The sequence below is a fragment of the Nannospalax galili genome, unplaced genomic scaffold (assembly GCF_000622305.1).
Source record: "Nannospalax galili isolate Female #2095 unplaced genomic scaffold, S.galili_v1.0 scaffold253, whole genome shotgun sequence".
In the NCBI taxonomy this organism is placed as follows: Eukaryota; Metazoa; Chordata; class Mammalia; order Rodentia; family Spalacidae; genus Nannospalax; species Nannospalax galili.
The window spans coordinates 1113601-1139968 of NW_008335287.1; the positions used below are offsets into that span (position 1 = coordinate 1113601).

General features: G+C 38.6%; 2 protein-coding genes across 8 annotated transcripts in view; one reads left to right on the plus strand and one right to left on the minus strand.

Annotated features, from left to right (window-relative positions):
• Nucleotides 1–4191: 4191 nt before the first annotated feature.
• Sav1 (salvador family WW domain containing protein 1) lies at nucleotides 4192–23050 on the plus strand. Its single transcript, XM_008829843.3, has 5 exons — nucleotides 4192–4620; nucleotides 6473–6919; nucleotides 16591–16861; nucleotides 20033–20176; nucleotides 22504–23050. Exons 1-5 carry the CDS (start codon nucleotides 4527–4529, stop codon nucleotides 22709–22711), a joined length of 1164 nt encoding a protein of 387 aa, XP_008828065.1. The 5' UTR covers nucleotides 4192–4526; the 3' UTR covers nucleotides 22712–23050.
• A 1358-nt stretch (nucleotides 23051–24408) lies between these two features.
• Nucleotides 24409–26368, minus strand: part of Atl1 (atlastin GTPase 1) — a 114470-nt gene continuing 112510 nt past the window's right edge. For 3 of the 7 annotated variants that reach the window (XM_029561975.1, XM_008829844.3, XM_029561972.1), the window contains one exon: nucleotides 24409–25234. In XM_029561975.1, the coding sequence (XP_029417835.1) occupies nucleotides 25124–25234 (111 nt within the window). In that variant the 3' untranslated portion in view covers nucleotides 24409–25123. The remainder of the gene's footprint in view (nucleotides 25235–26368) is intronic. The other 4 variants (XM_029561976.1, XM_029561973.1, XM_029561974.1 and 1 more) reach the window with 2 other exon arrangements.

Below are 26368 nucleotides of genomic sequence, written 5' to 3' on the forward strand. Positions count from 1 at the left end.
TTTATAAAATTGATATTTTAATTTATTAATAAATTTTAATGAAAACCATAATACTTTGTCAAAGAAAAAGAACAACCTATATGCCTATTATCCTACAGAATAAATGCTTTTGTTTCTCTATTTCCTTCTGCCTATGTGATACAAAACCTTAAGACCGAAAAACACTTTAAAATCTAGTACTCCAATTTCTTCATTTTCAGATGAGAAAGAGCAGAGCTTTGAGGTTAGCTCAGGGTCAGTCGTCTTGTTGCTTCTAGAAGAAATCTTAATCCCAAATTAATCAAAGAATGGATGTCAATAAGATATAGCTCCTCAACTTCCATTTTTTTCTACTGAGAATATAATTTCAATGGGAAAAAATACCTCTATTATGTAATACAGTACTAGCATTATCAGAGGCAAATGTCTAGAGAATTACAGCTGCAAAATCTGAGTGCCTTAATACAAATTCCCAAAAGCCTAGGAATTTTTAGAACACAGATGTGAATTCAAAGCCTCTGGATTTCAGGATTTGAATTCCAAGTTCATGTGTTTACTATGCATTGTTACTGCCAATGCTTCCAGACTGTTGATTCTGGAACATACACTCCTTGATAACGACACAAATTATAGGTCTTAAAGGGAGAACCTAATTGAGGCTTTCTCTCTGCTGTAATTCAAAGAAATGAAATAGCATTGAAAAGGAGAAAAGTTTGTAAGGAATGTGGATGGCTTTCAAAACAACTGTGTTAAAAACAATCTGGATTCATGTTAATGGGGTTTTTAATGTGGCAAAGCAGAAAAAAAGGCCCAAAACAGGAACAGAAAACTCGTTCTGATACGAGTGAGTATGAAATACTCTCCACAGGCATATGGGCTTTTGTTTTGTTTTGTTGCTGTTGTTTGGATTTGTTGAGACAGGGTCTTTTTACCTCAGGCTGATCTGGAATTCGCTACGCAGATTAGACTGACTTCGAAATCCTGTTTCTCCTGCCACCCCTTTCCTAAGATAGCTTACTGGCAACGCTTCACCACATCTGGCTTTAGGCTTTGTCCCTAGCTGGTAGGGCTGTTTTGGAAGGTTCTAGAAACTAAGAGCTACAAAAAAAAAAAACTAAAAGAAGTAGGTCATGGGGGCAGATTCTTATGGGTAACTTGTCTCTGACCCCTTCTTGCCTCTCTCCTTCCTGTCTGCCATGAGATGAAGAAACCCCTCCCAGTACACTCTGATCATGATGCTCCACTACACACTGACCATAGGATGAGGCTTCTGATACCTTAGCCAAAATAAATCATTTCTCTTTTACATTGTTTCTGTCAGGCATTTGGTCAGAGTGATGAGAAAAGTAACTAATGCAGTTCTGTTGCTAACCAGGAAGGTAATCAGAGGCAAAATGTGTTATTTTTTTTCATGAAGTTAGCTTAGATGAACTCAGAATTCTTATCCAACTATAAAATCTACAATTCTTTCCTTTGTGAGTCAAAAGTATGCTGTATTTCAGTTCCTTGAAAGCACCAGGTATAAAGAACTGTCCTGACAAGGTCCTAATATCCTCTTCTCTTCTCCTCCAAGGTCAGTCCTGGCAACACTTTGGTAGCACCTTTCCTCCTTTCCCTCCCACCATCATACCTTTCCTGTAACAAAATCCCACTGTCTTTTTGTTTGTTTCATTGCTAGTTCTTCTCCAGCCACATCACCAACACCTTAGTACTAGCTCTTTTATCTGAACCACAGGATACATAACTGCTTTTCTAATGCTCCCCTCAGAATACAGTCTTCTCTGGAGAACTCCATTTGGTTTATGTGCTAGATAGTGTTAGTGTCAACTTGACACACCTGGGTTGAGGGAGACTCAAATGGGGAATTTCCTCCATTGGATTTGGCCTGTGGCCATGTCTGTGGGGCATTTTCTTAATTGCTGAGTGATGTGGAAAGGCCCAGCTCATTGTGGGTGGTGCCACCCCTGAGTAGATGGTCATGTACTATATAAGAAAACAAGCTGAGCATGGGCCAGTATCAGCATTACTCCATGGCCTGTGCCCTAGCTCCTGCCTCCAGGTTCCTGCCCTGAGATCCTACCTTGGGCTCTTTGATGAATTGTGACATGGGAGATGTAAACCAAATAAACCTTTTCCTCCCAAGTTGGTGTTGGTCAGAGTATTTTGTCACAGCAATGGAGAAACAAACTAGAACAGAAATTGGTACCAGGAGTAGGGTATTGCTATGACAGACCTGACCTTGTGTTTTGGGGAGGATTGTGGAAGCATTTGGAACTTTGGGCTGGAAAAGCTATTGAGTGCTTAGAGTTTATTGCTGTGGAGATTGGAGAAGTTATGTTGAAAGAGTTGTGGACGATGGAGGCCTTCCTTAAGTAGAGACTATTGGGGCTGTTTGTGTGATATATTGAATTGAATGGAGAAACTAGAACCACTTATTAAGATTTACACAAGAGCAACCCTTTATTTTTCTTACTCTCACTCTCTATAGTCAATTTATCAGCAGATCCTATTGACTTTCTAAGATATGTTCAAGATATGACCCGTTATTGCTGTTCCCACTGCCTTTACCCAGATCCACCTTAGCAATGTTTGTGACTTGACCTCCCCAATTTTTCCCTGTCCTCCATTCAGTCTACTCTCAACACAGTACCTACAGTGGTTGCATTAAAATGGTAAGTTAAGGATGTCACTCTTCTATTCAACCAAAATTTGTTAACATGACCTCCGAAGCCCTGGGTGCTTGGCAAGTTACCACCCTCTACTCACCTCTGTTCCAGCTACAAAGACCCTCTCACTATTCCTAAAATCAAGGAGAAACATGATCACTTGCAGTGACTTTGCACTTGCTGTTCTTTCTGCCTGGAAATCTTGTTCCAGGTAGCTGCATGGCCAGTTTCCTCACTGTGCCACTTGATTCCAGCATCGCCTTCTCATGAGCTCTCTGGTCATTCTGTCACCCTTTCTAGAACTGTGAGCCCTCACTTGTTTTAAACTTATCTCAGCACCCACTGTAGCATGGTTTGCTTGCTTTCATTTCATCACCTCTCTTTATTGTCACATCCCAAACACCTACATCATCACCTTCCTTGCCTGGTGGGTGCTCAGTAAATATGGGTTATAGAAAGAATTGGGGGGGGGGCTGGAAGGATGGCTGAGGGGTTAAGAGCACCCTAGTTCAGGTCCCAGCACTCATTTCAGGTGGCTCACAGCAGCCTGTAAGTCCAACTCCAAGGGAGCTGAGCCTTCTTCTAGCTTCTGAGGGCTCCACACACACGGTATTCACAGACACAGACACATAATCAAAAATAACAAAATTAAACTTTAAAAAAGAAGGAATTGTAGGAGACCTGTCTGTAACTAGGGAACATGTCATTCTAATGTGGAGACAACACGTAAGTGTCTTCTTTGTTCATGGCAAAACAAGATTCCACTAGCTTCCTAATCATGTGTAATGAAACCTCCAAGCTTTTGTTCATGTAGTTTGTTTTGCTTCTTTGTGTTTGAAGTGTCAGGGATGGCATTCTTCATTATTAAAGCTTTAATTTGATCAGTGGGGTAAATCACATCTTATTTTCTAAATGCTATTGTGTACTTGACTAGGTTACAGAGATAGACCTGCTGTTTTAGATAGAAAATCCACAATTCTGATGGGTGGCGCTCAAAGTCCCCAAAAACTTAAGACTTAACACTTCGAGGAAATATGTGGCTAGTAAATATACTATTTCAAGTGATGAAATCAATATGCTAACATCAAATTTATCTTAAGGGGTAGAAGCTCCATCTTGTTTTCTCCACTTTTTATCAGAAAGATGCACTCTGTGGCACATGAGAGAGGATAGGCTTATAAAAATTTAATTCTTAGTGAATGGATTTTATGTTTTCTTCGGGTAGGTGTCCCTGGCCGAATCCTGGGTTCTCAGGGGCCGGGGTTTGCCAGCCCAAGAAACGGAGAGACGCTCCCTCAGTGCAGAGAATGGAAACTCTGAGAGACGCTCCCTTAGTGCAGAGGATGGAGACACATCTCGGGTCCGCCGCGCCTCGGGTAGGGTGAGAGAGGTCTGCGGCCCAGCATGCTCAGGCGGGCCTCGAACCCGCTCTCTCAGGGACGGTGGTGCTGGCGGAGACCCGTTAGCCGCTCGGAAGGTCCTGGAGTCCAGCCGCGCAGCCGCGCCCGGCGGGGGGAAGGGCGGCCGGCGCAGCGTCGGCTTTCCCAGAATTCCCAGCGGCGAGGGAAAGTTTACAGGACGTAGGCGGCGGCGGTAGCGGTTCCCGGCGGCCCGCGGCCGACCATGGCCCTGGCCAGCGGCCGCGGCCTCTTCTCAGGGCGTCCCCGGGTGGTGGCGCAGGGCGGACAGACTTCCCGGAAGGAACTGCCATGCGCCTGAGTGGCGGCCGGCGCGCCTAGCGCCGCGAACATGCGGCGGAGCTTGCGGGCGAGCGCGGGCTGCGGACCGGGAAGGCGGCGCCGGCCAGGGAGGAGGCGGCGGGAGGCGGGCGACCAGCCCTAGCGGGGCTGAGCGGCGCGGTCACGGGCCGGGTCCTCGAGGATGCTGTCCCGCAAGAAAACCAAGAACGAAGTGTCCAAGCCGGCCGAGGTGCAGGGCAAGTACATGAAGAAGGAGACGTCGCCTCTGCTGCGGAGTGAGTGTCGCCTGCTGTGCGCCTTCCCCCGGGGCTGCGGGAAAGTCGGGCCGGGAAGGGAAGGAGTCCGGGTCCCTCTGGACCAGACCCTCAAATCAGAATCCCCCGTCCCCCGGACAGAGTGCAGCCCTGGGTGCGAGTCTAGATGGCGGATCCCCCTGATGCTGTCCGGCTGAAAATGCTTAGATTGGAGCACTACGCTAGGTTCGCGGGGTGTGCCTTGTTTGCCAACACCGCGGGTGTCATCGCCTGCCCTCGGAGCAGCACCAGGTAGAGACGAATTCCTTAGTCCTGCTGCGGGACACGGGCTTGAGAAGGCGAAAAGCACCTCGCCACACTTGTAGCCACTACCTAAAGCCTCGTTCCTGACCCAGAACAGAGAAACCAGTACGATTATTTGGATTAGACTTTGCTCCTAAGATTCCCCCAATGCAAAGTACTCAAAATAATTTCCACCCTATCTGGGAAGTCACTAAGCCTCCGCTTTCTAGGGTGCTCTCCCCCTCCTCCCCTGGTTTTTCTTTTTAGTTTAAATATTTGACTCTGATTTTTAATTGAATGTCTTAATTTTCTTTTCCTTCCATTCTCTCTCTCTTTCTCTGGTTCTTTCTTCCTTTCAATTCTTTTGTGTTCAGAATATATTTATGAGATAAGGAGCTGATCTTTTTTGTTCCTCACTCTAGGAGCTCAGCCCTTTGTCTAAGTTTCCTTCTTGGAAGCTGGTAATAACCCTGTGACTTGAATTAAGCATTACCTCATATTGTAATTGGGAAAGTTATTCATAGAGGCTTCTAGTATTTGTCCAAGATCATGCAGAAAGGGGTGGAGAGCATGTTTTTCCATTATAACCGTGTGTGTGTCCTCACAGATTGTAGTAGTAGTTGTAAAGTATATCGGATGTGTATTTCACTAACTTGAAACTTTATTTTTAAACTTGCTTTTAATGTGATTTTCTGTTGCACATGCTTTTCTGTTTTTATGTTTCTGATTGCTTTTCACCGCAAAGTTTATTAAACATTACTTGAAATCATCATGTTGAATGTGTATGTAAATAAATTGATAACTGCTTCTGTTACCAAATGTTGTGTTCCAATTTTATTCTAGTGTTAGCGTCTGAAGCTTAACATGAGTACCCTTGATGTCATTTACTTAATGAATTCATAAAATGTGCACTCTATCCAGATTTCTTCACGGTGCTTGCTTTCTTACCTAGCAAGCCTAAGCTGCTAGCACATTCTGTATGCTGCAGCATTATATCCAGAAACCCAGTATTGTATTTTGAATTCCGGGTTTATTGTTTTTCATCAGCTCCAACAATTTGTGTGCTTCTTTGAAATGAGGTCATTTTATTTTTTACTATTCATACCAAAATTTTTGACTTTTAGTTTGGATCATTGTACCTAGTGCTAGGAAATTAATTCCAAGAGTAGAAAAACAGAACTTAGTTTCTAACTCTTTTTAAAGTAATCGGCTTTACAAAGTGTTTGTGAGAAAGCTTTTTTTTTAATCTTTGAAATTGTGCTTGCAAGGATTTTTGGTTATGTTATAAAATCCAACAAAAATAACCAAACTGTGTCATAAATGATACTGGTAACTGCATTGACTTGTTAGATTATTACTGAATTACTGAAGTACATTCACTTTTAGCTGAGCTTGTACATAGCACATTAATGCAGATTATAAATTCATTTGCTTGGAAAAAACCTCAATTTAAAGTGCCAGTATTAAGTCAAAATGTAAAATGTTGTTATCTGCCTGTTGGTATTTTGATTTCAGGGTAGTAGACATAAATGAACAACTTTAGAGAAGTGTCCTTATTTCTTGAAATGGTGATTTCATTCTTTTATTGTAGATCTCATGCCTTCATTTATTCGTCATGGTCCAACAATTCCAAGACGGACTGATATCTGTCTTCCTGATTCAAGCACTAATGCTTTCTCAGCTTCAGGGGATGGAGTAGTTTCAAGAAATCAGAGTTTCCTAAGAACTCCAGTTCAAAGAACACCTCATGAAATAATGAGAAGAGAAAGCAACAGATTATCTGCACCTTCTTCTTACCTTGTCAGGAGTCTAGCAGATGTTCCTCGAGAGTATGGCTCATCACAGTCATTTTTAACAGAAGTTAATTTTGCTGTGGAAAATGGAGACTCTGGTTCCCGATACTTTTATTCAGACAACTTTTTTGATGGTCAGAGAAGACGGCCACTTGGAGATCGTGCCCATGAAGACTACAGATACTATGACTACAACCACGATCTCTTCCAGAGACTACCACAGAATCAGGGGAGGCACACGTCAGGTAACTTGACATTATAAATGGTACATTGATTTATATTTGTTTGTACATTGTTTATATTGTTGTTTCAGTGGAAAAGGTGATCTTACATGGATTTTCCTGGGAACCCACAAAATACTCCAGGAGAAATTTCTTCTCACTTTTCCAGTCTTGCTTCAACCTGCTTGCAAGTAATTATTAACTTATAGTGAATGGCAGAATTCTTGTGTCGTTTATTCTATCCTTATATAAACTTGGTGCTTTATCTCAAGACTATTGACTGTTAACACTGTGAACCTTAAAAATGTGAAGAATTGGGGCTAGAGAGATGGCACAGTGGTTAAGGACACTGGTTGTTCTTGCAGAAGACCCGGGTTCAAATCCCAGCACCCACATGGAAACTAACAACTGTCCATACTCCAGTTCCAGGGGATCCGACAGCCTCTTCTGTCCTCCCTGGGCACTGCACAACATGGGTGCACATACCTACATGCAGGCAATATATGCATACACATAAAATAAAAATAATAAATATTTTTTAAAATGTGAAGAATTTAATGTCTCCAGTGAATTTAGATGTCAGTTTGATAGAAGGAGAAGAATTGATAGAGAAAGAATTGGCTATGCTGGGCGTGCATAGTATGGGCAGTTACACACAGAGGTCTAACAGTGTTCTCTGAACCTAACTTTTTTGGGGGGGGATCTTTTTGAGACAGGGTCTCCCTGTAGCCCCAGCTGTCCTGGAACTCACTATGTAGACCAGGCTGGCCTTGAACTCACAGAGATCCGCCTGCCTCTGCCTCCCGAGTGCTGGGACTACAGGTGTGTGCCACCATGCCCAGCTTGAACCTAACTTTTTGTCGTCAATAATTATTTCCCAGGTTGGTCAAAAAGACTTATTAAATGGTTAATTATGTGTTAAACATGTCTTTTTGTTCTTTTTTTTAAAAAAATTATTGTTTTTATGTGTATGAGTGTATTGCCTGCATGTGTGTAGGTGCACCCGTGATGTGCAATGCCTGCAGAGGTCAAAAGAGGGCATTGGATCCCCTGGAACTGGAGTTACAGATGTTGTTCGCTGGTGCTGGGATTCAAACCCCAGTCCACTGAGCCATCTCTCCAGCCCATTCTTTTTGAAACAAGTAAAAAATAGTAATTATGAAATTAAGGAACAAGGGGTGCTTTCTTTACTGCCTGACTTAGAGATAATCTTACAAGGAGATTAGAGAATTGTTGTAATTTACTTTATTCCTAAAGTACTAGATTATCGTAGATAACTGGTACAAGCTAAAAATGAGGCTTTCTTGTTCATTTTTTTTTCCTGCCTAGTAAGCTGTAGACTTTAAATTTGGCAGGTTACAGATAAAAATATGTGACACAGATTTACTTTTTAACCTCCATAACTTCTATTATTACATTTTAACATTTTTAATTTATAGTCTGTGTGTATGTGTGGGTGCACATGTGGAGGTCAGAGGTCAAATTGTACAAGTCAGTTCTCTTCTTCCACCGTATGGGTCCTGGAGATTAAACTTAGGTTGTCAGGCAAGTGTGCCTTTACCCACTGAGCTATCTCACTGGTGCTGTCCCTTAACTTCTAATAAATTGTCCTAACAGTTTGGAATACAAAAAATTATATCATCTTATATTAAATGATGTGTCTAGCATTCTCTTGGGGTATCTTATTTGAAGAAAGAAAACCAATGCATATACCAAGTCCCTGAATTGGTTATACTTTGTGGTATTAATTAGGAGAGGGGCCAGAAGAGACCAGTGTAGGCTGGAATACTTAAGAATGTATGATCCATGTAGGATGTAGGGCTTGAACTGAGCTTTGAATTTGGCCTGTAGGTAGAAGAAAAACATTTTGGGTGGAAAATTGGGAATAACCCAGTGAAAACAGTAGGCAGTTTATATTTAGGGACGATTCCTGAAGAAATATGATGTAAGGTGAAATGGAGATTTGTGGTCCATCAACAGGCTTAGACTTGAGTCAAAGACACCATTGCACATTTCAGAAAGGCAGGTTAGTTAATGAAAGTAGTGCTTACAGATTACTTTTTACGGCATTGGATCTAGATTTGATAGAAGAGGATTGCTGGCACCAGTGGTGATAGAAAGGGAAAGGCAGATCTTGGATATTTTTCTGAAGGAAAAATAAAGGTTATGGGTTTGGGAGAAAGTCACCAAAGTTTGAAAATGGAATAGTGTGGAATAGTTAAGAGAGTTTATTTACAAAAGCTGACATTGTAATCTTATTGAGCATTGAAGAAGAAAGGTCTGCTGGCATGTAGACATGCCAGAAAGAGCAGACATGAATGCCTCTTTGGTTTTGAAAGATTAAGATAATTACATACTTGAATATTTATAGGTCATTTCATGCATTTAAACTTGAGACATGATTTGTTACCTAACTACAGTAAATTTTTTTAAAAATCAAGCTCATGTCTATTTTCTTTTTACTAGTTATGGGAAACTAAGTGAAGAAAAGTAAGAGTCAAGGACCTATCTGAGGTGTCTATTAGTCATTCTCATCTTTTTATATGCCAGTTTTTAAAAAAGAATTTATTGTGATTATGCTTTTTTTCCAATCTTCTGTTCTTTGTTTTTGTTTGAATGAAAAATTTAATGTTGTGTACCTTTTATGAGTAATTTTTGTAAGCCTATAATTTTCCATTTGGGGGCTTGTTTTCAGTGGTTAATCATCTAAAGCAGGTTAATGAGGGCCTGCTTCAAACACTTGGAAGGGGTGTGGGGGAAATGGGACACATCCAAATGGGGTTTGAGAGACAAGGGAGAAAGAAGTCAGATGTGAAGCACAGCACCTTGCTACACAGGGCATGCTCGAGAAAATAAATGACTGAGTGAATGAATCTAGAGTTTCAGACCTGGAGACTTACAACAGGTTTTGTTAGCTGAGAAAGAGCAGAAATAATAGCTGTGTTTACTGTTACTGCAGATTATTTGTTCGACTCTTTACTTTTCCCATCTGTATTCCAAGTACTCCTGATAGCATACAGTAATGGTAATTCTGTTGGTTACCATTCTGAAAATCTGAACTGTGAAATGCTCCAAATCCAAAATTTTTTGAGCATGAACATGACCACAAGTTATTTTTTGTACTTGTTTTTGTTTTGGAGTATGTGTTTTAAGATAGGAGTCTGACACTATGGGCCAGGCTAGCCTGGACTAACTCACTGTATTCCAGACTGGCCTCAAACTTGTGGTGATCCTCTTGCCTCTGTCTCCTTAGTGCTGAGATTACAGGAGTGAGCCATCATGCCTGGCTATTTGTTAGAAATGGGGCCCATGCCCAAGATATATGTGTGATGTGTGTGTGTGTGTGTGTGTGTGTGTGTGTGTGTGTGTGTGTAATATTTCACACACATACCAGACGCACATACCAGTTTCAAAATCCAAAACACTTGTGGTCACAAGCATCTGGAAAAGGGATCTCAGCCTGTAATTCTTTTCTGCCTGAACTTTCAGTATAGCAGTACCAGGTTGAAATCTTGTTTTAGCATTCTGGTTTGCAAAATATTCTTGAGGAAACACTAAAAACTAATACTAATCTCTTCTAGGAGCAATCTGACATAGTTCTTGTATTGTAAAGGCAGATTTTAAAACAACTTTCCAGTCGGGGTTGGGGGGACGGGACGACAGGACGGATGTGACAGGGACCAGGTACGGGGATGGGACGCAGATGCATCCCTGAAGCTCCTTGGCTAGCCAGCCTAGCTGAAAGTTGAGCTTCAGATACAGTGAGAGACCCTACCTGAGAGTGAGTGAGAAAAGAAGGCAGATGTCAACGTCAGTTTCCTGAGCCTCCACAAGCAGGTGCACACTAATTAATAAGCACGCACACCCTCATACACAGCACACACAAAGAAATAATGTACAAATCAGTCAAGCATTTTTCAAATTGAGCACTTTAAAAATGAGGTGTCACCAACACTTCCTTTAATGACAGTAGGCTTCCTTTTGGAGTCTTTTGTAAAAACCTTGCTTTTTAGTTTTTAAAAATGTTATCCATATGTGTGTGTGTGTGTGTGTGTGTGTGTGTGTGCTGTGTGTTCATGTGTGCGGGTACATGAGGAGGTCAGAGGACAACTTACAGTAGTCTGTTCTGTCCTCCTATCATGCAGGTCCCAGGGGTCAAACTGCAATCACCAGGCTGGGTAGCAAGTGCCTCTATCAGCTGAGCCATCTGGCCAGTCCTAAAAATGTTTTTAAAGGTAAAAAAGAAATAAAATTCTGAAAATCAAACTGAAAAATGTCAAAGTACTAGATTTGTATTTATTTCAATAAATATGCAAATATTTAATTAATCATCATTTTTTTGAGGGGAGATTGATAATCTTCAGCAACACAGCGGTTTGCAGAGGAACAGAAGCAGTTGACTTAGTTCAGTACTTAAGTCTGTCTGTCCTCATCCTGATTGTAACACAGGCTGTCATACTTTGTATCTATTACTGTGGTCCTTGTAGAACTTCATTAGAGCTCCAGCTTCCACTTTAAATAGGCACTGCAACCTTTGGAAACCAGAGTTTTTAAGCTTTATTTACACATGGAGCTCTCCTAAGTATCTGCCTGTTGTATAAGGCTAACTTAGAGAAGCTTGGAAAGACAAAGCGTTAGGTGATCTACCTTGGAAAATTCTGTAATTAGTTTGTGAAGGTTTAACCTTATTTTATACTAACGGCATATTTGTGCAGTAAATTATGCAAATAGAAGGTATTCATTTATGAATAAAGTCCAGTTACTCTTTTCTTGGACTAATTGGAATTACAGAAAACTGATTTTTTTTTTTTGTCTTTTTGAGACAGGGTCTCCCTGTAGCCCCAGCTGTCCTGGAACTCACTATGTAGACCAGGCTGGCCTCGAACTCACAGAGATCCGCCTGCCTCTACCTCCCGAGTGCTGGGAGTAAAGGTGTGTGCCACCATGCCCTGCTTAGAAAACTGATTTTTAAAAAAAATTGTAGTGTAAAATTTGAAGTCCTCATTTTTCCATGCTGATTAATTCAAAACTGGTGGCTTACTTGCTTTTATTAGTGGCAGTCATGCTTTTTATTGAGTTATAATTGATCTTTTGTTGCTAAAATTATATAGTTAGAATAAGTTTGTCATTTGATCTTATACTGTGTTGGCTTTGGTAAAATAACTTATTCGAACCTTTCCTTCCTTATCTGTGAATTGGTAGTGAGCACACTACCTCAAAATCTCCTGGCTGGAGTTCGTGGGTGGTGGTATGCAGTTTATTGCATGAGTTCTGAAGATGTATCATGGTCTCTCTCTTGTGATATTAAGATTGACCATAGCTTCAGATGTCAGCCGGTTTGTTCATCAGTAAGTTTGCCATCAGGTTTTTGCCTGTTGGTTTTTGGCAACCAGTCATGATCCTTTTTTATTAGGCTTTGCAAATTTTGATATTCTAATTCTTTCTTCTGATTTATTAGTTGGAATTCTGTAACAGTTTTCTTGTATAGATTATTCAGTTGTGTTCATATAGGAAAGATGGGATAAACACTAGATCTTTCCCTTTATTTACTATTTTTCAAAATAATGAAGTGGTATGCTAGCTACTTCCAAAGGTAAGTCATAAGTTTTTTGTGGGGTATCTTCATGAACTCATGGTTTGATTTAACTCCCAGCTTTATTTGAATTTAACTATTTTTTTCATTAATATCCGTTTTCTGTTCCAAGATCCAATCCAGATTACTACATTTGATTTGTCATGTCTCTGTAATCTTCTGTGGTCTCTGCCAGTTTCTCAGTATTTTTTTTTCTTTTTCATGACCCTGACAGTTTTGTTGAGTTCATATCAAATATTTTGTAGAACCCCCTCAATCTGGATTTTATCTGATGTTCTCCTCATGGTTAGACTGAACTTACCTACTGGTTTTGGAAAGGGAAGGTCGAGGGGAGAGAGAATGGAAAAAACAAAAATCTCACAAAGAGAAGTACACAATATCCATATGACATGATGTGCCAGATTTCTCTATTGAACTTTGCTATTTCCTGCTTTGCATACTCTGTGTTTGGATGGGAATCACTGTCACTCAAACTAACTCACTTTGAAGAGGGGTAGTGGATTGACTGAGCTTTACCTTCTGGACTGGTGACTATTTATATATGTGGAATTCTTTAAGTATCTATGTACATGGATCACTAAGGAAGTTTTCCTTTCTCATTCTGAGATTTCTATCAGTATAGACTCATATATGGTTATTTTATACTTAGGGTTATAATGTGATATCGAATCATTTATTTTATTGTGTAAGTTATTCCACTGTTGGACATTAGGAATTCTTTTCCTATGACTCCTTGTATGTTTTGCTTTGTTTTTTGAGTAGTTATTTCTGATCCTACAGAATGTTAAGCACAACTTGTGTTTTCTTGCCCCAGATTCAGGATTAGTCATTTCTTCAAGGTAAATTTGTAAACATCTGGATTTTGAAGTTTGTATTTCAATTATTGCTGTGGTAGGTAGTTTAGATGTTTAAATTGTCCCCTTTTGTGGACACTGAAGTCCCTTCAAGATTGGTTCCCTTTGATTTTTATTGTTCTTTGTTTTCTAATATAACTAGATGTTCCAGGTTCCTTTTGTGCATGTCCAGTGTCAGACCTGGATCACCTATTCATTCAAGGATCCCTGGCTCTTTAACAAGGAATAGTATTTGGGGATCACAACCTAGACTCATTGATACAGGGTAGATTATTGCTTCTAGACCTTTTCGGTGGACAAATCCAGGAAATACATTTTGGAGTTTGGAAATAAATTCATCATGAGTTTATATTGATGATGATTTAAAAAAAGATTTCCAGATTTTTATTTTTTTGCTTTAAAAAACTTTAATTGTGGTAGGTATGTATAAGATCTATCGTCTTTGAGCATTTCCTGTCCAGCTGTGCTTCGTTACCGTCCAGTATGCCCCCAGTGCACCGCCATCCTCACTGACTTGTTTTCCACACTGGAAATTGTAGTTTCTGTTGACAGTTACAAAGCTATGCATTTACTTTATCTGTATTGCTGGTTTATATTTCATAAGTAGTTTAAAAAGTAGTATTAGTATTATTAACAGTATGATTACTGAGTAAAACAAGACTTCTTTGCCGGGCGTGGTGGTGCATGCTTTTAATCCCAGCACTTGGGAGGCAGAGGCAGGCCTCTCTTTGTGAGTTTGAGGCCAGCCTGGTCTACATAGTGAGTTCCAGGATAGCTAGGGCTACAAGGAGACCCTGTCTCAAAAAGACAAAAAATAATAATAATAATTAAAAAAAAACTTCTTTGTAGTTTGTTTTTTCAGATTCACTTCTCAGTCAGGAAGTGTAATTTATTGTATCTAAAATTCATGTTGAATCATTTTCCTAAGTATGATTAAGCCATTCAGTATACTCTTAGATTTATTTACTTTGTTTTATTTTCATGTTTTTAATAGATTGATTCATCTAAATTTTCAAGTATTTTTGCTTTTTAGTTGCATAGGACATTTAAAAGTCTACAAGGGCTGGGCATGGTGGCGATCGCCTGTAGTCCCAGCACTTGGGAGGCAGAGGCAGGCGGATCTTTGTGAGTACAAGGCCAGCCTGGTCTACATAATGAGTTCTAGGACAGCTCGGGCTACAGGGAGACCCTGTCTCAAAAAGACCAAAAAAAAATTTTTTTTTACAAGGTGAAAATTATAAAACAAAATGTATTTATAAATTCTTTCTACCCTCATCCCCTTCCTCCTGTCTTTTTCTTTTTTCTTTTTGAGACAGAGTCTCCCTGTAGCCCCAGCTGGCCTGGAACTCACTATGTAGACCAGTCTAGCCTCGAACTCAGGCGTCCACCTGCCTCTGCCTCCCAAGTGCTGGGATTGAAAGGTGTGCACCACCACGCCTGGCCCTCTTCCTCCTCTTTGAAATGTTTCATTAATTTTTGTTGTATTCTTACATTGTAACATTTTATGAATATAGGTGTAAACATACACATATTTATACTTATCCTTCCTTTCCTAATAAATTGCATTGATTTTCTGTTGTATAAGATGTTACTACAAACTCAGTGACATGAAACAGCAGTCATCATTTGCGTTTATGTGGGTTGGATGTCAGCTGAGCTAGGTGTTTCTGACTTAGGGCCTCTTGTGTAGTTGTAGTTCAGAGCTTATCTCAGGCTGTAATAGCTACTCCTTTAGAGGCACATTCTTTATAGACCACTTTTTTTTTTTTTTAAATAAAAAAGCATTCTTTAGCTTTTAACAGAAGCTTCAGTTTTGGCTGGAGGCTCAGTTCCTTACTACCTGGGCTTCTCATGACATGTCAATTAGCTTATCCCAGTGATTCAAGGGAGAGCAAGTGAGCTTGAGCAGGATAGAAGCTGCATGGTTTTTCGTATCCTCATATCAGAAGTCACACACCATACTATTGGCCATTAAACTGTTATTTACAAAGACACAGACATTGAAGCCCAGAACAAGTTTGTTCTGACTACCACATATATAACATACATAAAGGGAGCATATTACCCACAGTTTCGACCCCCACCCCCACATCTCTCTTTTTCTCTTTGGCGGGGGTCGAGGGGTGTCCAGGCTGACCTTAAACTTGTGTCAGTCCTTCTGCCTCAGCCCTTCCACATGCTGAAATCACAGGCATGAACCACCATGCCTGGCTGTCTTTCTTCTTTTCACGTAATTACTCAGAACAGTAAATAGATTTCATTTTCATTCATCTGTATAGCTGTGTAGTACACTACTCTGGTCTGATCTGTGCATGTAATAGAATAATCACCCAATGTCTTAATACTTGGCTTATCTCTAGCCTTTCATTTCTAGATTATGCAGAAATGACTAACTAACCTTACACACATTTACCACTTGTATTTTGTATATAAGTGAATACAGTTTTAAACCTACCAATAACCTATATTTACTTATAAACTTACATATCCTCCTTTAGAATTTTAGAGTTTGAATAAAAGCATTTACCTTAATTTTAGTTTCTTCTGAATTACTTTTTGTCATTGATGTTTACATATGCACAGAAATGTGATTAAAAGGCATTGCTGCTCTTCTAATCCAAGCAGGGAATTCTGACATTTTAACATATTAAGATTGCCAGGATAATTTCAAAACATGAAAAATTATCCTTTTGCCTTTCCTTAAGCATTTTGCTTAGGAACATAATTTTAAAAACATTTCAATATCAGATGAAACTTGACTTTCTGGATTTTAGTGCCATTATTAATGGGGCTAAAAATTTCAATAACTTGTTTCTAGTTGTGCTTAGCATGGGACTAGTTGATATACATATATATATATTTTGGTATGTTGACCTTATAACCTGCTACCTTAATAAGCTTACCTAAGAATTCTGTGGCACAGCTAGATTCTTTTTAAGAAATTGTAAACTTAGCAATGGTTTTATACTTTTGCTTTTTTTTTAGACGAAATGTCAGATCTTAAATCTTGACTAAGGTGAGATTTTGCCCTTCCTCACTTTTCCTTTAGCATTATAAATATTTAAGTTAAATGGTTCTGTGGACTGGTGATGGAAGATTCAAACAAATAAACCAAAACTCATATTAATTTAAAAATCTAGTTCCTTATTATAATTAAATAATATCGGTGACTGGTTTTATGAAAAATTTTATGATGACATAATCATAAATCTTAACAGAACTAATTGAACATTTATTCATCTCCTCAGGTATTGGAAGAATTGCTGCTACATCTTTAGGAAATTTAACTAACCATGGGTCTGAAGATTTACCCCTTCCTCCTGGCTGGTCTGTGGACTGGACAATGAGAGGGAGAAAATATTACATAGATCATAACACAAACACAACTCACTGGAGTCATCCTCTTGAACGAGAAGGACTTCCTCCTGGATGGGAACGAGTTGAGTCATCAGAATTTGGAACGTATTATGTAGATCATACAAATAAAAAGGCTCAGTACAGGCATCCTTGTGCTCCCAGGTAAAGTATCAACTTCATTTTCAGTTTTTTGTTCTGAGATCATCTTTTAAAGTATGTTTTCTTTTTTTCAAATATTTTATTTTTATTTTATGTGTATGAGTGTATTGCCTGCATGTGAGTAAGTGCACCCGTGTCATGCAATGCCATGGAGGTCAGACGAGGGCTCCAGATTCCCCTGGAACTGGAATTAAGGACGGTTCGTAGCCGCCAGGTGGGTGCTGGGAATCAAACCCAGGTCCTCTGCAAGAGCAGTCAGTGCTCTTAACCACTGAGCCATCTCTCTAGCCCCAAGTATGTTTTCTTTTAACAACTTGAAAAACACATGTGTCTTTGTAATCAGATTCCTGTTGGATGTGCCAGAAATTGAAATTAGTAAAACATCTATCTCTTCATAATAGGTTAAGGCCTACCTCCTCCCAGGTCTGAATATACTTCAGAATTTTGACATCATCTTGCTGTTTCTATTCAACCTCAGACATGATTTTATGTTCTGTTTCTTACTGAAGTGGAAGTTGGGATAGGACAGAACATTCCAGATTTTTTTAATAGGTATCGACAGTACTTCTTCAGACTGTTTTGAATGATGCTTAGCCTTGTACAGTCTAATATTGTAACAAGTGTCATATGTGACTGTTTATCACTTGAAATGTGATTAATTCAAATTGATATGCTATAAGTATAAAATAGACACTAGATTTCAAAGTATATATAAAGCAAGTATTAGCTTAGTAGCGAAGTAGCAAGTATTTCAGATTAATCCTTTAAGCTTCAAGAACTGAGTAAAAATGGGTATAAAATGTCATCAGCATGTTGATGAATGTTGCCTGGCATCATCTGGCATAATACAAATTGTTGGTTATGGTGGATATTTGTAATTTTTTTTAGAACCATTAAACTCATGAAAATAAACTTCAGAATTATCACCTTAGGATTAAGTGTTATTATTGTATTGCTTTAAATATTTTACATTTTTAAATTTAGTGATTTAACTTTGAAAGTCTGCTTTTTCAGTGATTATATTTAGTGGCACTCAATTCAATATTTATTGAATAACTGAGGTTGTCTCCTCTTCAAAGAACTAAACCTACAGTTTACTGTCACAAGGTAGCAGAGATCCATATGAGTCTAATAACCAGATTTCAGAGCTTAGTTTTCTGTTCATCACCAGCCTTATAGAGTTTTATAGTTCACAAAGCATTTTCACAATTCATGAATTTGCTCATCTTAGCAACTCTGTAGAAGTTAAACAGGAGAGAATAAGCACTTCCCTTCAGTTCACATGGGTAGCATTAATAACTGATTGTATTATGCAATCCTTATACAGAACTTTTGACTTAATTAGCTCATTTAATCCTGAGAACTAAAAGTAAACTTAAAGCCGTGGTGTATACTAGATCTTATTTTTTAAATTCTTTATTTTGTGTGTATGAGTGTTTTGCCTGCATGTAAAGTGCATCTATGTGTGCAATACCCATGGAGGTCAGAAGATGGCTTCAGATCCCTGAAACTGGAGTTAACAGTTGGTTGTTAGCTGCCATGTGGGTGCTGGGAACCAAACTAGGTCCTCTACAAGAGCAGCAACTGCTCTTAACTGCTGAGCCATCTTTCTAGCCCCTAGGCCTTATTTTAATCTCAGTTAAGAAAACAGTGACCTTTCTTACATACACATATCTTGCATGTCTAGAGGCAGACCCCTTTCAGATTTGGCTTTGAGTCTGAAATAGCTCAGTTTGGTTTCCCAGAATTCAGTCTGTAGTCTGCAGGGTATCAATACTTTGCTCAGCATTCTCCCACATAACGTCTCATTATTCTGTAGCTATTCCCTCCTGCCTCAGTTATACAGGCTGTTAGAACTAATCAAAGCATAATTCTTTTTTTCAATTCCCTACGATTTAAAATAGGTTCAAGTCAATTCCCATTTGTTCTCCTAACCTGGTACAGTACCCAGTCCTGCTGCACTACATAGCCTACCTCATCCTTTCAGGCAGCAGGAGGAAGAAAAACATTTTTCATTTTGAAAGAAACTGTCAACCATATTACATAATATATATGATATATATATATATATATCACATATATGCTAATTACTAGTTATTTGCGGAAATTTATGCTCATAGTTTAAGCCTTTGACTTAAGGTTACAACTAAGACACAACTTCTATGGCCTTTGAAGCTGTCCTAAGAATAAATAGCAGCCAGGAGAAATGTCTTAGAATACATAAAGGATGACCTTAGTTTTTTTTTTAATGTATATTTTATATTTTTATTGAATTTTTGTGCATTTCATATAAAATATCTTAATCATCTTTATACTTCCTCCACTGGATTTCATGTATTATGTCATATATGTTAAGGCCTCTCGAGTCAAGTTAATATACCTAGGTGTCCTTCCATGCAAGTTTATCCACTGGAGTCTAGTCAACCTGTCTAGAGTTTCTCCTTTAAAGAAGATCAGCTCTTCCTCACCCAGCAGTAATCAGCTGCCAGTAGTTCTTTGACTAAGGTGGGGCCTGCTGTCCGTTTCCCCAGTTCTATGCTGGGTTTTGTCTGATTGAGTTTGCATGGGTCTTGTGCATTCTGTCACCACTGCTATAAGTTCATATGAGCAAGTTCCCAGGAGCCTGAAAGACTCTGTTTCCTTATGGTCATACACTACCACTGGCTCTTAGAACACCACCCCCCTTCTGTAATAGTCCCTGAGCCCTGGGTAGGTGAGTTTAGTATGGGAGTTGAGTCATATCTAGGGACATGTATTCTGCAGTCTCTATTTTCTACACTTTAGTCAGTTGTGGCCTTCTGTGTTCATCACCCTCTGTTGCATGAGGAAGTTTCACTAATGAGAGTTGGGAGATGCATTAGTATTCTCTCTGCCACTAGTTCCACTATCATCCTGGAGCCATAGATGAGGTTCCATTGTTGATGTGCCTACCTTGGGTTTTTATCTATCACTAGCAGCATAGCAGTTCCCAAGAGAAGATAGGATGTATTCTACATGGTGTGGCTAAAAACATACTTAGACCTTCATCATAGAAAGTTACCTTTCAGGAACGGAAAGAGTGCTTTTAAGCAAAAAAAACACATTGTTAAGTACTTAAATATTGTATATTCATTGTAATTTTTGGCCTAGATTGGAGGGCTTTTATCTTAATAAATGTCTGTTCTTTCTTCTTAGTGTACCCCGGTATGATCAGCCTCCTCCCATCACATACCAGCCACAGCAAACTGAAAGAAATCAGTCCCTTCTGGTCCCTGCAAACCCTTATCATACTGCAGAAATTCCTGACTGGCTTCAGGTTTATGCCCGAGCACCTGTGAAGTAAGTGAGCACATGGCACCAATATTTTAGGGGTCTCTGACCCACTTAACCTAAGTAGTACTGTGCTTTTCTCATAATAATATTTGGCTTCTAAATAGTATTTGAGAAAGGATATCAGAGCTTACAGAGTGTGAAAATCATTCATTAGAAGAATTCAAGCATTTCTGGATCTTCATTCCTTTGTATGCAGACCTCTAATAACAGGGATACAATAAGAATAGCAAATTTTGGTAAATTTTTTATTTCTACAGTCTTTGAAGAGATTAACTTATAAGTTTGATGTAGTACTTGTAACAGAAAAAGAATCCAGGTAAGTGCTTGGTACATTGGTGAAACAAAGGAAATCACTCTTTGAGATTTAAGTTTTTTTGTTAGGAATTATGCATTTCAGAGAAATAATAAGTAAATTAGCTGGACGTGGTGGTGCATGCCTTTAAGCCCAGCACTCAGAAGGCAGAGGGAGAGGCAGGCAGATCTTACTGAATTTTATGTTAGTGACACCCTGTCTCAAAAAGTACATGAATCTCTACAGGGATGGCAGAAGCTCTGGGAAACACTTCAAGTGTAATTGTTTCTTCATACAGGCTCACTGAGTATTTTCTTATACTGAGTATTTCTGTTCACAAGGAGTTGGAATTTCCCAGAAAAGAACATAAAGGTTTCTGCAAAGAAGTCAGTATCTATTAAAAATTTCAGTCCTCAAGTAATAGAAGTCCAGTGAATGTTTACCTTGTGATTTTACATCTTGTTCATGTATTTCTGGTACACATATTCAAGTTGTGTAGAATTGTATGCTTGAGCACAAAGCCTAGATGTAGCTTATAGTAACTGTTCAGTATATTTTGTTTTTTTGAAGCCTTATATATTTTTTACATTAGATAGGTGATCCTTTTGGAATAAAATGGCAAATAGTTAACAAAGAACACATTAGGTAGGACATAAGTGATTACTAAAAATAAATTCATGGGGACTAGCAAGATGGCTCAGCAGTTAAGAGCACTGGCTGTTCTTGCAGAAGACCCAGGTTTAAATCCTAGCACCTACATGGCAGCAAACAACCATTCATAGCTCCAGTTCCAGGGAATCCAGTGCCCTCTTCTGTCCTTCATGGGCATAGCACAACACAGGTACACTTACATACATGCAGGCATAATACTTATATACATAAAATAAAAGTTAAAAAAAAAATTCACAAGCCTGGTTGCACATGCCTTTAATCCCAGCACTTCAGAGGCAGAGGCTGCTAGATCCCTGTGAGATTGAGGCCAACCTGGTCTCTTTGGCAAGTTCCAGGCCAGCTAGGGCTACAGGGAATCCCTGTTTTAAGAAGACAAAAATTAATTAATTAATTAATTTACTAGAATTTGTAATTGAAGTCTTCCATCATGTCTGCTCCCCAGTGATTTGAGAGGTATGCTCTGTTATGTATATGTATGACTTTCACTCTATTTCCAATTCCTCTCATAATGGGTATTCACCCTGGAAAGTGCTGCTCTAAAGTTTCTTGGTTCATATTACTCTGTCTTTCTGAACTTTTAGTTACTAACATTTTTGCAAGCATTTGTAGGCGTTTTTTAGATTTCCGTTTTCCATCTGTAAATGGAAATTTGAATTAGAGTGTTGTCTGCATATCTCTTTCCTTTCAAAGTATAAGGTACTACTTTACTAGTTGGTTTTGCAGCTCCAGTTCATTATGTGATCCTCTTAACCACTGAACACTAGGGGCCTTCCATGGCAGATGCAAATATAATCTTAAAGAGTCTTTTGGCACAGAATTTCTACAGTTTACTTATTCTCTCATTTTGAGAAGAACTTATTTGTTCTTTTCCAGTTGATTTTCTGGTTTTTAATTCCAGCTACTCATCCTTAGGAATATTTGGCCTACAAATAATAGTTCATCTTCCTTTTCTGTTCCTTTGTTTGCTGTACTAAACAGCATTCCACATCCAGATCTGTCAGTACTAATGACAAATGACTTATCCCATTTTTCAGCATTTAATACTTGGAAGCACAGTGTGCTCTTATGCATTCTTAAGTTCTTGAAATTAACTTTGGGTGACTGTATGAAGAGAATGGAATGTTTATCTGTTGTCCCAGCTACTGAGAAGGGTGAGGCAAGAGGATCACTTGAGCCCAGGAACTCAAGACTAGCCTAGGCAACATAGTGGATTTTCAGCTCAAAACAAAAACAAAATAACCAAATCACTGAACAAACGAAAGTGTGTTTAAATAGGAAGCTTAAATAACTCCGATATCTTTAAGTAAAACTTAGGTTTGTTTACTTATAATAAAGTTAATGTTCTAATATTAATAATATTTTAAAACAGATACGACCACATTCTGAAGTGGGAACTCTTCCAGCTGGCTGACCTGGACACATACCAGGGCATGCTAAAGTCACTCTTCATGAAGGAACTGGAACAGATTGTTAAAATGTATGAAGCCTACAGACAGGCTCTTCTCACTGAGTTGGAAAACCGCAAGCAGAGACAGCAGTGGTATGCCCAGCAACATGGCAAGAATTTTTTAAGTTAACTTTATAAAAACAAAATTCAAGTTTTATAAGAGCTTTAAAACATTTTCACAGGTAAAATGACTGCAGACAAGTACTTTGGTAAATAAAGGCAGCTTACTATTTAGAAATTATAAAATTCTAGTTTTACATATATTTTGTTAGTGGAAATTTTCTTTTGAACCAACAAAAGTTTTATCACTTTAAGAGCCAACCCGGCATACACTTTCAAATGCTATAAGGAAACTGCTTTGAATATTCTTGATGAAAAGAGTGTGCAGCAAGAAATCATTATAACCAGATGCTAAACAGGAAATGGTCACTTGATTACTTCTTATAGGAGCACACCTTTTCTTTTCTAAGAAAAAGAGGGAGAGAAAATCTGTACTATTTTTAAAAAGTTGTTTACTGCTTTAGTGTGGAGTACTGTCTGGAATGAGGTGGTTAACGTTTACCATGGTGTAGTTCAAAATACAAAACAGGGATGGGAGCCTTTATTGTGATAAACTTCTGTATGATGTATGTGAGCATCCGCTCTGCTCTCTGCAGTGTGAGGAATACCTTTGTTTGAAGCATAGTGAAAAAGTTTTTCAGGACTTATTTAAACAGAAGGCCTTAGCCTGTGTGGGGAAGGCATGTACAGCACTTAGGAGTTGCTATCCTTTCAGCCAGAACTCCTGACTCGCTAGCGTGGCTCTGACAGAGTTTCTGACAACAAAGCACACCGCCTTCCCACCGGCTGGGTTAAGTTGCCAAAGTGACAATCAGGGATTCAAAAAGAAATCTTGGTCATTTAAATAAATTTTGTATTGATCTTTTTGATCTTGGAGAGGATTTGTCATAAAACTTTAAAACCATGTGTTTCCCTTCCACTTTTCTTGCTTTTGGTTTAGTCATTGTTCATAATTATCAGCAAACATTTGATTATAGATAAATTTGTAATACTTCCAGGCTGTAAATCTCTAGAATTCTGTGAATTTCATAGCTTTGCAGTGATACTTACATGTGTCGTGAATATGTAAATATATTTTTAGTTTCATTTTCCAAAATACAAGCACTCCTAGTTAGAAGTGAGTTTGAATTATTGAGAAAATGTTGTTTGATTTTATATAACGAACTTATTAAATATATTTTTGTGGAAACTGGTGTTTGAGCCTGTTTTAGATTGTACAATACTTCATCTGCAATATCTGTCCAGAGGCCCATTAGTCATAATAAAAGGGACATAGAAAAATTAAAGTGCAACTGGTAGAATTTTATCAGTGGTAAAAGAAAATTTACTAAGGTTTTCTAAGATATAAGTTGGTATATTTTATGAGCTTGTACATATTCTTCTGTTTTAATCATTCTTTCCTGATAGTTCTGAGTTAAAATACCTATTTTGGATCTCCAAGATAAGAGGCATTACTTTTTTTTTTCAATTACTATGTACTCCCATTTTTTTCCTCCTAAGAGGTTTATTTAACGAAACCCCGGAAGATTTTAATCATTAGAAGTACATTGCAGAATTGCTGGTTTAACAAAACTGGAAGGATGCTGTAAGTGGCGGCACATGTCTAACAAAACAAAACAAAGATCAAAGAACAGAAAGGTATCTGATGCAATTAGTGTGTGTTTCTTAAATGGAAACAAGTTTGAAATGGCATCAGAAATAAAGAAACTGAGTCTTGAATTACAGTAGAGATACCTTCACTCTACATCAACACCTCCCAGACAATTCTAGATTTAGTAAGCATTTGTTTAATGTTAGGAACCAGAGCAAATTTTAATAGCTCACATGTTAAAAGAATAAACTTAGGAAGAATACATTTCTTGTGTACCAAATGAAAAAATATACGATGCGGTGAAACTCAAACAATATTTACAGAGTTTTTTGTGCATTTTTGATCAAGAGATTTACATTCTATATTAAGTTATAACTATAAAAGAAAATGAATAGTTTTTGGTAAAGCACTGTTAAGCTCTTAAATATATTTCAAAATAAGAGCCTGTGGTATAAGATTACATAGACTAAAGCCTGCTGAGTTATGATGCTGTGCTTTAACAAATAGCTATGTGAAATAACTTAATGAAAACTAATTAAATATATGCAAACTTGGTGTAATAACACTACATAATTTAATTGTAACCCAGTAGTAGAACTTTGTAAAGTCAAGCAGGACACATCTACTGTCCTCATAGATTTAGAAATACCTGAAATGGTAACAGCATATTTAAAGACAAAATTCAGAAAACTGTACATGTTAACAAATAACCATGCACACATACGTCTGCTTATTAAACACTGAAGTAAAAGAACTAAACTGTTTTTGCAGTCCTCAGAGCTGTTTGGTATTTTACTTTTTCTGATGGAAGCACTTTAATGTTTGCATGGAAACAAAAATTTTATATTTAACTGACAAATGGTCATGCACCTGTATTTTTTTTAAATTGGATTAAATTTTCTTCTTTTCTGATTGTTCAGTAGGTTCTGACTTTGGTGCAGGAAAAGCTTGATGATACAGATGTCTGTGGGTTGCTGCTGCACTGTAAAGCTTGTATAAAGCCTATAATACAGAAAGAGTCATGGTTATGAAAGATTAAGCACACAGATACAATTTCTTTTCCTTTTTAGCTTATAGTACTACCTAAAATTCAGCATGCAGAATTTATATATATTTTTTTGTATGAATGTTTTGCCTGCATGTATTTAAGTGTATTCATGTGTGCCATTCCTGTGAAAGCCAAAAGGGGTTGTCAGGTTCTCTGGAACTGAAGTTACAGATGGTTATTAGCCACTACGTGGGTGCTGGTAACTAGAGTGGGTCTTCTGCAAGAGCAGCCAGTGCTTTTAACTGCTGAGCCATCTCTCCAGCTGTATATCCTTTTCTTCTTCTTCTTTTTTTTTTTTTTAAAAAAAGTAAAATTGTCTTTGTGAGTGTGGTGTGCATGCATGTGTATATGCATGTTCATGAATGTGGGTGTGGGTCCCCATGTGTGTGGAGGCCCAAAGTTGGTGCTGGGTGTCCTCCTTTATCACCTTCCACATTATGTACTGAAGCAGAGTCTCAGTGGAGCCCAGAGTTCAACAATTTGGCTAGTCTAGTCAGCAAGCTTGCCATCTCTGCCCCCTAAACACTGGGATTATAGGTGGGCCATTCTATCCACATGGCATTTATGTGGGTATTGGGGATCTGAACTCTGGTCCTCACCATTTTGTAGTAAGGTCTTTACCCACTGATATATCCCCTCAACCCTGAACTGATTGATACTCTTTATATCATTACTGTATGTAAAGCATAAACTAGTAACTAATACCTTAAAATGGAAAGTATTTTCAACTGTCCAGCATGTTATCACTCCTGTGAATTGAGCTTCATGGTAAGTTTTTCACTCAGACTGCATTTCTTTTTGCTTTGCATACCACTTGGAGCATAGCTTCGCAACCCAGTAGCTTTCCATGTCCCAGGGATACATAGACAACTCATTGTGAATATCACCAATTTTAGACAAGTTGTAACTTGTTGCTGCCAATATATTTTCCAGAATGTGCCACTTCTCCATTCTTACACATGTGCTTGGTCACTCAGCTAAACTTACATACACACACACACACACAGAGAGAGAGAGAGAGAGAGAGAGAGAGAGAGAGAGAGCGCCATGCTGGGCTCCCTTACCTCATCTCTCTTGCTTTGTTTACA

What these genes read in the sequence shown, in the direction of transcription:
- Sav1 (XM_008829843.3), top strand. Translation starts at nt 4,527, where the DNA reads ATGCTGTCCCGCAAGAAAACCAAGAACGAAGTGTCCAAGCCGGCCGAG. An exon ending in GACGTCGCCTCTGCTGCGGA is followed by an intron (nt 4,621 to 6,472) that starts GTGAGTGTCGCC and finishes CTTTTATTGTAG; the next exon opens with ATCTCATGCCTTCATTTATT. An exon ending in AGGCATCCTTGTGCTCCCAG is followed by an intron (nt 16,862 to 20,032) that starts GTAAAGTATCAA and finishes CTTTCTTCTTAG; the next exon opens with TGTACCCCGGTATGATCAGC.